General features: G+C 40.3%; 1 protein-coding gene and 1 long non-coding RNA gene across 6 annotated transcripts in view; one reads left to right on the forward strand and one right to left on the reverse strand.

The window, feature by feature from the left end:
• Window positions 1–15,126, forward strand: part of LOC116845845 (putative polypeptide N-acetylgalactosaminyltransferase 9) — a 309,697-nt gene that overhangs the window by 267,442 nt on the left and 27,129 nt on the right. For all 5 annotated transcript variants that reach the window (XM_032819001.1, XM_032819000.1, XM_032819004.1 and 2 more), the window contains one exon: window positions 12,865–13,034. In XM_032819001.1, coding sequence (XP_032674892.1) covers window positions 12,865–13,034 — 170 coding nt within the window. The remainder of the gene's footprint in view (window positions 1–12,864; window positions 13,035–15,126) is intronic.
• LOC116845853 lies at window positions 8,513–10,874 on the reverse strand. Its single transcript, XR_004378345.1, has 3 exons — window positions 10,624–10,874; window positions 8,658–8,754; window positions 8,513–8,564 (listed from the first exon to the last, which is right to left on the reverse strand). It is a non-coding gene; the product is annotated as an uncharacterized LOC116845853 (long non-coding RNA).

Raw genomic sequence — 15,126 nt, forward strand, 5'->3', positions numbered from 1 at the left:
ATATATATATATATATATATATATATATATATATATATATATATATATATATATATATATAATGTTAGAACGTAAATTTAAATTATTAAATTAAATATGGAGAGGGAGAGACAGAGTTTTATAGATTAAAAATATATATTTTAAGATATATAAAATATTATAGAAATTTTCTCATTTTCTCATTGCGGTAATTATGTAGAATAAGAATTTTTCCCAATTTTGATATTTTTTTGCTGCAATCTTGATAAATATCTTTGTTGTTATTCCAACAGTGATAATCAAATGGGGGAGCCTGAAAAATATGTAAACTATCTATGTTTTTAACTATTTTTTCTAACATATACCTGTACGTAAAATATCGTATCCCTTAAGGTTTAAGACTGAAATTGCAACAAAATACTGAAAAGATTAGAACATTTATTTATTAGTAACAAACACTATTTTATTGATAATATAAAAAAATAATTTTTACAAAAATAAACATTGAATTTTTGTTTAAATTGGAGACCGGGTCTTCAAATTGTACATTGAATTTTTAAATCGTATTTCAAAGATATGCAGTCATAAATAATAAAAAAGTATTAATTAATTATTAATTAATACTATATTAATATAACAATATTAATATAACTATATTAATATAACCTATATTAATATAACAATAAAACAAAACAAAAATAAAAATACGCAAGTAATATTACTAGTGTCACCTATTTTGCTACATAACATAAATATTGCTTTAACAACATTTAACAATATGTTTCAATAACATTTTTAACCGATTTGGCTAATTCTCTTATCATGAATCATGCCTGTTTCATTTGTCACCGCGGTTTCCTTCGTCACCGCGGTTTAATTCGTTATCGAGCGCATTAATTTCAAAAACCGGTAGGTTTTAGCCATCGCTCGTTGTTTAAAATTATTAACAAAAAAAGTTGTATAAATGTAACGTAATTTTTCAAGACAGTTCTATAAAATATACACTTTCCCTTTCACTTTTGTGAGAAATTTTCACTCTTTAGCTTAAGTACAACAGACTTGTGCACCCTTCCCGCCGCGGTGCGGAGGGTCTGGGGATGTAGCTCCCAGTTACACGGCTAGAGACAGGCATCTTTTTTATTAATATCTCGGAAACTATAAGCGACCGCCATATAGCCATGTTTATATTATTGAAATATGGTAAAAAATAAAAAAGGTGCCTGTCCCTCGCCGTGTAACTGGGAGCTACGCCCCCAGACCCCCCGCATCGCGGCGGGAAGGGTGCACAAGTCTGTTGTACTTTAGCTAAAGTTACTTAACTTAAAGTTTAACAATCGCAAATTGAAATGGAGGTGCCACAAACCTCGAAAAGTTGCGTGGGAAAAAATAATTAAAAATATTGAAAGGTTACGTACTTTTTGGCTCCCCCACTTGATTATCAATGTTGGAATAACAACAAAGATATTTATCAAGATTGCAGCAAAAAAATATCAAAATTCGGAAAAGTTCTTATTCTACATAATTACCGTCAAATTAATTTTCGAAAAGATACTAAAAGTTAGGAAAAACTCTCATTACTATATCTTTCTTCGCGATTGTATTGAAATTTATTGAAAACAGAAAACTAACGCTCTACGCAATTTTACCGGTCAAACCCTCTCGGAATTATAAGTTTCCATCGTAAATTAATTATCACTTTAATTAGAGGCAATCGATTTTTTTATCGCGCTATAAACACTAGTTTTATGAATGAGTCCTTTGGCTCAACGCGAAAAATGACTGTATGTTCATCGAAAGCGCAGCAGTTTTAGCTTTGCGGTGGTTTTTGTTTCGTGTCGCTACGACGTGTACAAGTGGAGAAATCGACGTTTTTATCGAGTGCCGTCGTCCGCACGACGCCCGTCTCGTGTTGTGTCGACACGTGTGCAGGAGCAGGTCCCCGTTCCCGATCCTGTAAACATTGTATCTCCGGCACGCGGACCTGTTCCCGCTTCGTTGCGCCGCCAGCTGGCCGCGTGTTTATTCCCAAATCCTGGCGCGTGCGCAGTGCCGCCACCGGCCACGCAGTCGCCGTAACCACGTGGTCTTGCATCTCGCTCGTGCTCGGCACGCTTATACGCCCCGCTCGCGCGAGTGAAAACACGCGAAACTTCAAAAGGCTACAGCTCGCGAACGGGTCGACATAGAGACGTAAAACGAAAAGCATTCCTCTCGACACTCGAGCCCGCACGTATCCACGTTGATCGTTTAATCGCAAGTCGAAAATTTTCGATGAAAAACTATAGTCACGACACGGCTGACGACATTATGAGGCTACTTTGATTCGCGTAGCTCTTTCTCCCGCGTTTTTCTATTGTAACGAACGAAATTAATGTTATTCGTGTAAGTTATGAGATCGAAGTGACAGTCGGTGATTACAAAATTAATCAGCCGAACATCTCGGAAATGATTAGTCCGCGAGTACGAATTTATCGAGACTTTCGTTCAAGTTAGTCGCGTCTTCAGCCGGAGTTCTCTGTTTTACACGTTTTACATGTTTGCGTGAAAATTTCGCGATTTGGCAGCGAGGCGAAAATTATGAAAATTTGTTCAGGTTGTCAACAAAAGGCTAAACTTGGCTACGAGAGGTTGACTCTTTGCGTGACGGCGACGAAGTCGTTCCTCGCAAGCCGACGAACTCTATGCGCGCTCACTTGACGATATTTGACTTTCATTCACTTCGCGCTCTCGTTCGCCCAATCCCATCCCCAGCCATCCGCGCGCCTATCTCTTCAATTTCCGCGACGAAGACAAGTCGCGACTCCCGCGGGCTAGACGCCCTCGGCGACGTATAGACAGGAAGACTGGCAGGTAGAGTTCTATGCGTCGTGCATACCGCGACGAGCCCGGCGACGCGGGTCAGGGGAGGGAAAGGGGGAAGAAGATGAGAGGGAGAGTCCCGAGGATGCGGCACGAACGTGATGCGTTTGATCGAATGCGACGTCTCGCGGGGTTTAGGGGATCGAGATGACAGGAAATAGGGATGAGCGGCGGATAGTCGTGAGTGTGCGGGGAGGCCGACGGGGGTGGCGGATAAGGGTTGATCGCCGCGAATGTGTTGAACGCGCGAAGGAACCGCTTCTCATTCGATATCCGTGGCTGATTTCGAGGTACCCATCCCGAGTGCCGCCCCAACAATGGATCTCTTTGTCGACCGGGAAAGAGGATATCGCTGTTGAACGTCAATCGACTGGAAACGATCGATACGTTTACTGGCTTAAGCGATTTCCCACTTTGTTCGAACCGCGCGGAGCGGCGCTGCGCCGCGCCGTACGATTTATATTCGCGGCCGCGCGCGCTCTCGCGATATTAATACGACTGTAACGATATGGCTATGATTTACTTTGGCGCCGTGCGCGAACGGCACGAATACGCGCGTGATCGTAGGCGAATCCGTTTGGAGACCGGATGCGATTCGTTCTATTAAACTGACAATAAACGACGATGTGATATTTAACGGACTGATGAGAGCGTATTGAGGACATTTTATTCGCAGTTGATGTCACATATCGACGTGAAAGACAGAAGTTACGAACAATTGACGTGCCGATAATTGTGTTAAAGAAGAGAAAAAGTTTATTCTCCAGCGAGTTATATCAATCAAGTGAAACTTCATCAATATCGCGACGAAACGGACACTGCGTCATTAGTAGAGTCAGAAGTGACTATTACGAGAGAGAGAGAGAGAGTGGGATAGGGAGAGAGAGAGGGTTATACGAAGCTATTATTGCCGAAAGAATTGAATTATATGCGATAATAATGACAATCCGCGGACGGAATTTTCTTCGCGGTGGCCGTCGCGTTATTACCGCGGGATTTATCATCGCACCACGCGGGGTAATGAAAAACGCACTGCGCAGTTTGGAAAATGAGAATTCGCTGGCTTCGCTCTCCGAAAATTGAGCGTGCGAACTAATGCGGAACGAGAAGAATGCAAATAACGTCGATTCGGTCTGGACGTTCGCCTAGAGAGTGCCTCTTTTGCTCTTTCTCTCTCTCTCTCTTTTTCTCCCTTTCTCTTTCTCCCTCTCGCTATCTGTCTCTCCTCTGCCGCGCTAGTCGAAAGCTCATTCGACGCACAATTAAGGTGTGTCGGGTAATATTCGTTTGGTGGTAACGCGTCTCGCGCTGGTGAAGTATTATTTTCGAGAATATACGCAAAGGCAGATAAACTTGCACCACGCCTTCCTTTCCTTCGCCCTCCGATCGGATTTTCCTTCCGCCATTTTCTTTTTATTTCGACACCATTATTATAAAATCATTAGGACTCTCCGCGACGTGGCAATACGCGATGCACACACGACTCGAATTTACCGACCTCCCTCCATCTTTCCATGGAATCCCGAAATAATGTTTCATTTTCCAGCGATCCGAGTAATTTAATAATTCAACAAACTGGCGAGTGAGCAATACATTTGAAATCTTTGTTCGCGGGCATATTACGTGAAATATGTACTTGCAGCTTTTATAAAATATTAATAACTGTTTTGGAGAGAGGAAGAGAGAGAGAGAGAGAGAGAGAGAGAGAGAGAAAGAGGAGAAGGGAAAGAGATCGATAATTGCTTACTTAAAAATTACGTGTAACGCTACTAAAAGTAGCGAAAAGCAAATGCGTTAATATTTAATCAGATATAACGTTAAAGTTACATTTCCAGTCGCGAATATTTGAGATCCTTTCCAGTGGTATTAAATCTTCACCATTCGAGTCACCGTTCACCCGTCTTAATTGGGTACCATGTAGCTTCATGAATTTATGGTCGGAGAGCGCAACGGTCATTCGAGACGACGACCGTTAGATCTCATTGAACATGTCCCTTTTATTATTTTACGGCCTGCTCTACCTCGCCGGTATATATTCTTGATTACGCTTCGCATATTACAGTCTCATCCAGCAAATTTATTGCTCGTTACATCGCGTTACGGAGAAGTCTTCTGCAAAAAAATCCTACACGAAGAAAACAATTCCGTTAGCGTAACTGAATTTTCCGTTGCCTGGTAAGAATAGGAACCAGATGAAAAACTCGCGGTCGTGAGAACAGAAAAATTCCTACGAAAGGTTTCCGCTCAGTCAGTTATCCTCAATTGTTGCAATCGAGTTTTTAATACAGCCGACTGTTCGGGCAAATGTTTTCTGTTGCGCGCTCACAGAGACATATCATTTCTCGTCGCCGAATTTTCATCTGTTCCTTACTCAGTTGCGAACTGAAAGTTTTTTCCCGTGTAAGAGCGACGTTCTTACAACGATCAATCCGTGCATGCATAGGATATTTCGCGAGTGAGATTCGTCGCGAAATCTCTCGTTAATTTCGATCTGACATCCGTCGCATGTTTCATATAAATTTTCATGTCAGCTCCGCGCAAACGCCGTACGTTCGTTCTACTTCTTCAATTAGTCGCGAATAATATCGTTATTTCCTGTAATTTCTACCGTCCCAGCGCTTCGTTTTCAAAATACATACGTTATTCCAATAATCATGACGCGTCCGCGACCAGTTTATGATAAGAAAGAGAGAGAGAGAGAGAGAGAAACCGTTTTGGAGGTCGCGCAACGACGACTCAGTCACTTTGACTGAGTCTCTGAGTTTCTCCTCTTCTTAGCTTATCATTGTTCCGTTTAATTACGTTTACTTCATCACTCCGTTTCCTCAAGCACTCCTCGCGTTAAACCCGCATCTGTTATCTTTATATCCGGCGCTACTCTCGCGGCGTCGATATAGATACGCAGAACTTTGTGCTTGACGCAACACGCGGACATACATAATCCGAAATGGAAACTGATTACGAAGGGATTTCATCCATGAGATTATGTGTGAATTCATTTCGATACGGTTGGGAAATATAAAGAATCACGCGCGACAAATGGAATTCTCACGCGTACATGTGCAACTGTGTGTATTGACTGAAGTACATATATACATGTAAAATTCGCAAATAATAACCGCAATAATAACCGTTATCAAGCGGTCCTCATTCGTCTATCTTCCATCGAATAAATGAATGCACGATCGCAGGAGAGATCGAACGAGAATACGTTAATAAATAGAAACCGTGAGCTTTCCTTCGCGAAGGAAGGAGAGCGCTTTTATTTACTGTATCCATAAACTCTAAGCTTTTCCACGATTCGTTGTGTGTGTGTGTGTGTGTGTGTGTGTGTGTGTGTGTGCTGTATGTGTGTGGGTTGGTGCATTAACCAGGTCGAAAGTCGCAATCCTGCACCCCTGGAATTCATTTTGCGGCAAACTACGAGCGAGTGTACACCTCGTGAGCGTTTAGTCTGCAAACATTCTCCGCCCTAATCGCATTACTGTATTTTCCTGACGTATCTTCCGGTACATATCGGTTCCGTGTAATCATCATTCCCGGTTGCGGTCCGCGGATCAAGAACACGATTCCGCCGTGTGTATGCCCGTGAGCGGTCGCGCGAATGCAATAGCAGTAATAGTCACGACGGGGCCGATTTTATTAAGGAAACTCGAATGTGTGATAAATAAATTATCATTACGAGAATATACGATTGCGAAATAATCAATATGTGTATTTATAAATGTATGTGTGTATTACATATAAAAGTAGGTGTTATTAGACTTGATGAGAGAGACATAATAAGTAATGCAATATTTCAGCCATGTATCAAGTATAAATAGAAATATATGAATAAATAGAGATATACGGATAAATAGAGAGATACATAGATAAACAGAGATATATGGATAAATAAAGTTTACATTAGAAAATACACGGAGAGAATGTTATAGTTTTTTCATATAAATTTTTTTCAATTTTTATTATATTTTTTATATTTATTATATTTTTATTATATTTTTATTATATTTTTCAATATTATTATATTTTTATTATATTTTTTAATTCAGAAACAGACTATTAGTAAAGTCCATCTTGCTGAGAAACATAGTAAATTTTCCTAGAAACATAAGTGTTTCAATAGCACATTTTAGTTCTTAAAATACAAGTGGCACATATGAAACAAAGGAATAGTGGATTACTGCAGAATGTTGATCTATTCCTCCATTACGAAATCCTATATAGTAATGTTTGCTATAAAATTCTCTCCATGTAACTAGACTCAAAAGTCAATGCGATTTACATTTAAACACTGCATGCACTACGCAGTAATATGAGCGTTTATAATTGCACACTCACCATTCTGCGACGATATTCCACGATGTCCAGCCGTCCTGAAACTCGTCGATGAAACCCGCCATCACTATCCCGACTGCATCATCCAACATTTGTTCAGCGTCCAGTCTCCGCAATATCTCGTCTCGTCGTCCCGCGTCCACATCGCTTCGCTCTCTTTATTGCGCATTTTAATCGCGACCGCGATCATTTAAACGACATTTGGCGATTTAACGGAAAGTACGCGATAAATTTAGATGCTATGAAAATAGATATTTTTTAAGTCACCAATCGTGTGTAAACAAACGCGGATCAAAGATCACGACGCTTTCGACGGAAAAATAAAGAAAAAGAAAACGTTTCACGAATGTTTATATTTCGTTAATAAACAGAGTTCTCGTTGTATATATATGAAGTTTAATATTAGAAATACGATAAATATGCGCGTACCGTATTTAATAATGATTCTATCACATTTATTCGCAATGAGTTATAATGTTATTTTAGTACATACTCTTACGGCACTATCGCGTACAAAAAGTCGATAAATCCGTGAGCGAAAACACGACGCGAATTAAGGACCTATCGCAAAATCCATTAACGCGGCACGTAGCCGTGAAAGCCCGCGGATAGTATAAAATTATCACATATAATGCTGCAAACATTTGTGCGAAGATTGTTCTGCGACACTCAGCGATATCTTTGCGAAATTGGCTTCCAAAATATTTCCCGAATGTTTGCGAATTTAATAAGTTTTCTAACACCGTAATCGCAAACTCTAAAGTAAGTATAGGAACATCAGAGAGCGCGCGTGTGATCAAAATATAGTCATAACACATATACGAAATTTATATGTTGAATTATTCTTATCTGGCAGAATTGTTCTCTGTGATATCGAATACAACAAATTTCATCTCTATTTGCGAAATTACAAATTGCGATAAAAACGTAGAAAAAATTTAAAAGGAACTAATGATCACGGCGAGACCTATCGATGCGAATGAAGTAATCATAAATTCCGCGATTTGGTGGCGCAATTCTGATGTGCATTATAAATTTGCAAAAAACAGTTGAGGAATCACACCGTGCTAATAGCTGCGCTGAATAATTCTGCAACCTTATTTGAATAAGAAAAAAATTTAATTATTATATAAGTATATTCAGATCCACAGACATGAGGTAATTCCCCAATTGTTTTAAGCAGTATATTCCATGCAAAAGGACATATACAACATGCAAAAATCTAGAATCAAAATAAATCGCATTGACTTGTCCAGTTTTATAAATGCCCACTACGTTAAAATTATATATTTACCACCGTTCAGTTAGTAAATTTTTCTCATTCACACAACCTAGTCGACTCATATAAACCTCGTCGAGTCAAGCTCCGCCGTGTTCTGCTTTCTACTCTGTAATAAAAAAAATAACGTCACTGATTAGTTTTAATGGTCTAGTTTAACGGATAAGTATGCATATGAATACAGAAAATGAAATATACTAACCTTCGAACAGAATTGGCTTGACTTGAATCAAATTTTTCAATATTGCATCCATAACTACTCGAATTATTAATATCTTCGTTGCAATCTATATCCAGAACTAAAACAAAGAAAATATTTACCTAATTAGTCACAATCATAAAGAAATTACTCGATTTCGAGTTCACTGAAGATAAATATTCAATCACTTTTAGAATACACGATGATCGACGAAGATTCGGTATCGCGAATATCTTTAACATTGTCTTTCGCTCTTGTTATCACCTTTGATTATCGCCGCATTTTTAAATCTCCATTAATAAATCCGATGTTTATCCGATTCTGCTAATGCTTGAGTGAGTCGACGGTCATGACAAACATAGATGCATCTAGAGAAGATTATTCGCTATTAACGCTACTAACGTATTTACCATATGTCCCAATGATTGCACATCGCTATTTCTATATCAGACTCATTTCTGACAGACAAGGAACGCTTAAAATGCGGAGCAATGTCGATCAACGTGTTCGTGGTGGTTGCTCGATGCAAAGATATCGAAATTAAATATGACTGCGCAACCGATAAGGTGTATCGAAAGTGCGCGCCAAGAAAACGATATCGCTTTTCTACAGCGCGCTTACGGAATATATCCCTCTTTCTCTCTCTGACTAACTGATGCTATCACTCGAAAGAGAAAGAAAAAGAGAGAGAGAGAGAGAGAGAGAGAGAAAGAGAGAGAGAGAGAGAGAGAGATAGAGAGAGAGAGAGAGAGAGACGCCGCGTATATTTCTAGTATTATGCCACCTTTCTATTTATCACGACACTTCTAATTCCTGACTAATAAACCCGACGATCGTCCAATTCAATCCCTACTTGAGCGAGACGATGGTAATAACAAGTGCAAAAGACGCTCGAAACATCGCAACTAGTATCGCTCGGATACACCAAGTAACGAGGAGATTACTCTCCATTACTCTCCAATAACGTACCTGCGATACATCCCGACGATCGCATATCGCTATTCCCACACTCCCGATACTCATTTCCGTCTGAGACTCGCTTTTGACAGGCAAAAGGCACGTAAAACGCGGGGCGATGTCGATCTTTGCTTTCGTGGCGGTTGCTCGATGCAAAAAGATCGAAATCAAATATGGCCGCGTAATCGATCATGTATGTAGAAAGTGCGCGCTAAAACGTAAGCGGTGTCGCCCTCCTACAACGACGTGGCGCGCTAAGGAAGCCCTGTGTGGTATATCCATAGACATCGGTTGCTTTCCAACAAGAGACACAAGTCGACACAAACATCATTCTATCTTTGTCCCACATTTAGTGAGTAACAAAGATAGGGTGATACTTGTGTCAACTTGTCTCTTGTTGGAAAGCAACCATAATATATCTAGACCGAGCGTTTGCCTTTATTTGAGGAGTGGGGGTAAGAGTACGTAGAAAAGGATGCATTGCGTTTTGGGACCCTGTGTTCTCTCTCAAAACGCAATGCATCCTTTTCTACGTGCCTCTTACTCTCACTCCTCAACGTTCAGTCTAGATATACCATAGCCGGTATTCATAGTCCGATCTTATATTTCAGATCATCTTAAGTACTGTCTTAAGATGTCATGAATCCGGAGCCGTATTCGCTTAAGACGTTACTTAAGACGGTCTTGAAATAATATTCGACTATAAATACCAGCCTATGTCTCTAGGTGTACCTCACTTTTTCTCTCTCTCTTTCGTTCTTACTAACAAGTCGACGCTGTCGCCCAAGATTCGCGCGCGTATATCTTTGGCGTCATATCACTATTCATCACAGCGTTTCTAGTTCTCGACTAATAAATCCGACGATCGTCTGATTCTATCACTACTTGAGCGAGACGATGGTAATAACACGGTATAAGAGACACCGACTCGCGATACGTCACGACAAGCACGGACAAGTACGAACTGGGAAACGAGAGGATTATTTGCTAGTACAATGTAATCGCTACTTACAATGCGTCCCGACGATCGTACATCGCTATTTCGACACTCCCAATACTTATTTCCATACAAGACGCACTTTTCGCAGAACGATGTCGATGGATGTTTTCGTGACGGTTGCTTGATGCAAAAAAATTGAAGATGCGCACTCTACACACAGCGCGAGGACGCTCGGCACGCCGCGGCGCGTCGCGACAGCCAATCAGCGCGCTGCATTTTTATATAGCTAGATTATAGACTACGGTATCGCTTCTTCAAGGATCTCCTCATTCAGGGTTATCGATTATGTATCCTTTTCACTCGCGTGAACTCGTGAAAATTGAAATATTCCTTCAAATTCGTCAGCGAAACTCTTCGCTTTTTATGAATTCACGTCAAAGAAAAAGATATGTGATCGATACTCTATATGCTGAAATCATCAGTCCCGCTGATATTTTACCATCAATATAGGGATAATTACTAATAGGGAAAGTTTTCGACCAAGGGTACTATTCCGTTTTCGCGTACCGACAGTTGTCGGATTGGTAGGCGTCGTTGCGCAGCTTTTTTTATACCGTGAAAAAATTGCGCAACGACGCCCACCGATTCGACAACTGTCGGTACGCAGGAACGGAATAGTACCCCTCATCTAGCTATGCATTTCTCACGATTGTTGACTAATCCAGAAAGCGAATTGTATTTTCTGGATTGGCAACAGTGATGGGAAATGCGTGTAGCTAGAAATGAATGAACTTTCAATAACTATCAATTTATTGAGTCCGCTCTGTCAATCTATCGAATCGATCTATCGAATGTCGATAACCGCGGAACTAAATAGAGAGCGTCGTTGTAGCAGCGCGCCTGTCTTGGATCCTTTTGCGTCGAATAACCGCCATAAACACATCGATCGACATCGCTCCGCGTTTTACGTGCCTTGTGCTTATCAAAAGTGAGTCTCGTACGGAAATAAGTATCGGGAGTGCCGAAATGGCGATGTGCAATCATCTGGCTGTATTATGAGGACATTATTGGTAAGTAATCTCTTCATTTTTCGACATATACAGCCGGTACTTGTCGCGACGTGTCGAAGCAGCGTTCCTTACACTTGTTATTACTATCGTCTCACTCAAGTAGATAGAATCGACGGATCGACGGATTTGTCAATCAAGTATTAGAAATATCGTGATAATTAGAGGAAATTAGAAAATAAAAATGTGTGTTAAGCCCATTCTACAATTGCGTGAACGTGGTTGTAAGTGGTTGTAAGTGATTACAACAATCAATCAGAGTAAAGCAATCATTGAATAAAACATTCGAATTGATTGACTCTTACGTTCACGACTACGCTTACGCAATTGTAGAATAGGCTTTACGTCGAATCTCAGGCAGTAGCGTCGATCTAGTAATAAAAAGAAGTGAGAGAGAGAGAGAAAGAGAGAGAGAGACATGTACTTTGCAAGAAAACGCGTTGTAGGAGGGCGACATTGTTTGTCGTGGCGCGCTTTAGGCGTACGTCGTCAATTGAGTAGCCATCTTTAACTTCGGCCTTTTTGCATCAAACAACCACCACCGACACGTCAATCGATATCGCTCCGCGTTTTTCGCGCCACTTGTCTTTCAAATCTAAACCTCATGTAGTAACAAGTGTCGGGAGTGTCGAAATAGCGATGTACTACATCGGGACGTATTGTAAGTACAATATATAAAGAATAATCTCATTTTCCGGTACATATGGCCAATGTTTGTCATGAGACATGTCAAATCAATGTCTATTATTTTCATTATTACTTTCGACTCACTCAAATAGTAGTAAAGTCATCATGTTTATTGATCAAATCTTGGAAATTCGCTGGTATTCAGGAGAGATAGATAATATATATATGACGCCAGAGATGTATGCGACGCTGAAGCTCAAAAGAAAATATGTGTGTATGTGTATATACACACATTTGTTATTGTTATTATAGAACATAAATTTATCGTCGAGCGATATATAGCAGGGATTATTTCTTATCTCGCTTGGCCATCAGTGTGTTCGCTCGCGTAGCGCATTTTTAAACTTGATCTATAATGTGTTATTTGCTTCCTGCTTCTTTCTCTTTATCTCTTTCTGACTCAAACCTTAAGCTTTAAACCACAAAAAAATAGAAGACAAGAAACAGAACGCAAGAACAGAAAAACATATTGTAAATTAGGCTTTAACGATATAACGATGTTTTTCCGTGTAACGCTAACAATCTAATGTTTGTTCCGATGTCGTTCTGTTGTGCACAGGTGTAAGGAACCCGGTAGATACTTGAAGGATCTGCCGCCCACAGCAGTGGTCATTTGCTTCCACAACGAGGCTTGGTCGGTGCTGCTGCGCACGGTGCACTCGGTGCTGGATAAATCGCCGGAGCATCTCATACAGGAGATCATTCTGGTCGATGACTTCTCCGATATGCGTAAGTGAACCTTTTGTGGAAACACCATATAGCGGAAGTTGCGTTGATTTCGCATCTTGCATTAATATTTAATTTGCCATTGAATTAAACTGCAATTGAAATTAAAAACAATAGAACACTACATTTTTACTAGAACGATAACACGGTTATTACTGAATCATGAAAACGTGAAATAAACATTTCCTTTTCTGGTTTATCTTCATTCTTATTCGCAACAGGAGAAAAAAATTCGTAGTTTTAATATTGCGGTAACCAAAAGTACCAATGCCTGCATATGTAACACGTACCTAATTCTGAACATTAATTGTCCAGACTTTAATTATCTTGTTTAAATATGAATATTTAAACTTTTTACGTTAGTTAATATATCTATGTACATCCAAAATAAAGATATCTAAAAAATAAAACATATTTATTCCTTGTAGATACTAATATATTTACTTAAATCTAAATTCTTTCGTTTAAATAAAATAAAAAATTGCTTTTATGTTAAGTAACAGTTTTAAGAAAATAAATATGTCTTTGAAAAAACTTGAAAAAACAAAATTTTTCTTAATGCAGTAATATATATTAACACACATAAGTAAATATATTATTAATACTCGTCAAATAAATATTTTTTTATTTTTTAGATATTTTTTCTATTAATATACTCAATAAATAAATAAATAAATTATATATATATATGTGTTGAAAGTTTAAATGTCAATATATTTAGAAACCAAAACAATAAGAATGTCTAGAGTTAGATACGCGTTCAAACGTATCTTTCACCCTATAAAAAATGAATCGCATGGCTGTATATTTATTAAGTGAGAACAAAGCTCGAGCCGGGTGGAATATTTCAAGTGTTCTTCTTCTTTTCTGTGGCGCGGGCGCGACCAGAGAAAGTGTCGAACGAGTTATTCCCGCGTTATCATCGTCGGGGGCCGCCGCACTTCGCGATTCAAAACGGCGTAGTGTATCGTCTCGAACTACGCGTCTCTACGCGTTCGTTCACCACATCCTCCGTAGCGTCATAAATCCTCGCGCGGCACGCTCATCGTTCTCGCGATGAAATATCCATGGATGGAACATCGAAGGACCGCTGGATGAAGGGAGGAAAGGAGAGGGAGAGGGAAAACTCGTAAGCACAGGGCGAGGTAGAAACCGCGGGCTATTATATTCGTGTACTTGGTCGTGCAACCGCGTCTCTTTCTCTCTCACTCTCTCTCTCTCTCTCTCTCTCTCTCTCTCTCTCTCTCTCCCCATTCCGTGAGACGCGGGTTAAAGTCCAAGATTAATTTATCCCGCGACCTTAATCAACTTTTGCCATTAAGCGCGCGATTTTTCTGAAATTACCTATCGAAATTGCGAGAACTTGTCGATCCAGTCGAAGGAAGCGTATTGTAGCGGCGCTATTGATCGGTAGCGTGGCAGTAGTGCTGCTGCTCTCCAATACTCGTAATCTCGACCATACTTTACGCCGGCGAATTCACCTCGTTCGCGAACTCGACCGAGCGGGTTTTACAAATTAAAAAAAGGTAGAAATAACGACAGTGTAGTGGGCTGCTTTAAAGCTTCGAGCTCGCGTTGCGAGCTCGACGAAAATTTCAAGCGCCATGAGAATCGTAGCGCGAGCCCGGCCGGAAAATTTCGCGCTCTGGTTTCCACGATCAAACGTGGGCTCTCGCCATTATTACATTTTTATCGCTGTACATTTTTACGCTGCTTGAGATAAAAGATATCTTCGCGACACTCGGCAGCCGTTGCCGTAACTCGCGACGTTGCGGCGAATTCTCAGTCGGGGGATTTCCTACGGAAAGAGCGTGCTCGCGCCGTGAGAAATCGCGAATTAGTTCGCCGCGGTACGGGCATTTATTTACAATTATCTCCCATAATTTCCGCGATAACGGCGAAGAACAGCATCTTGGCTTCCTTGTTTCTCGAGCTAACAATATATTCCGGTTATCCTCGGCAAGTGACGTTAAGCCCGAGCTGCGCGCCGGCTGCGTCCAAAATTTAGGACGGCTTAGCGTCGACCGGGCGCGATTATCGGTCGAATTTAAATGGAAGGCGTGCTTAAATTTTAACTCTCGCCAACTCTCTGCTT

This window comes from Odontomachus brunneus, unplaced genomic scaffold (assembly GCF_010583005.1).
Source record: "Odontomachus brunneus isolate Ranch 3 - 2012 unplaced genomic scaffold, Obru_v1 Obru_scaffold_058, whole genome shotgun sequence".
Taxonomy (NCBI): domain Eukaryota; kingdom Metazoa; phylum Arthropoda; class Insecta; order Hymenoptera; family Formicidae; genus Odontomachus; species Odontomachus brunneus.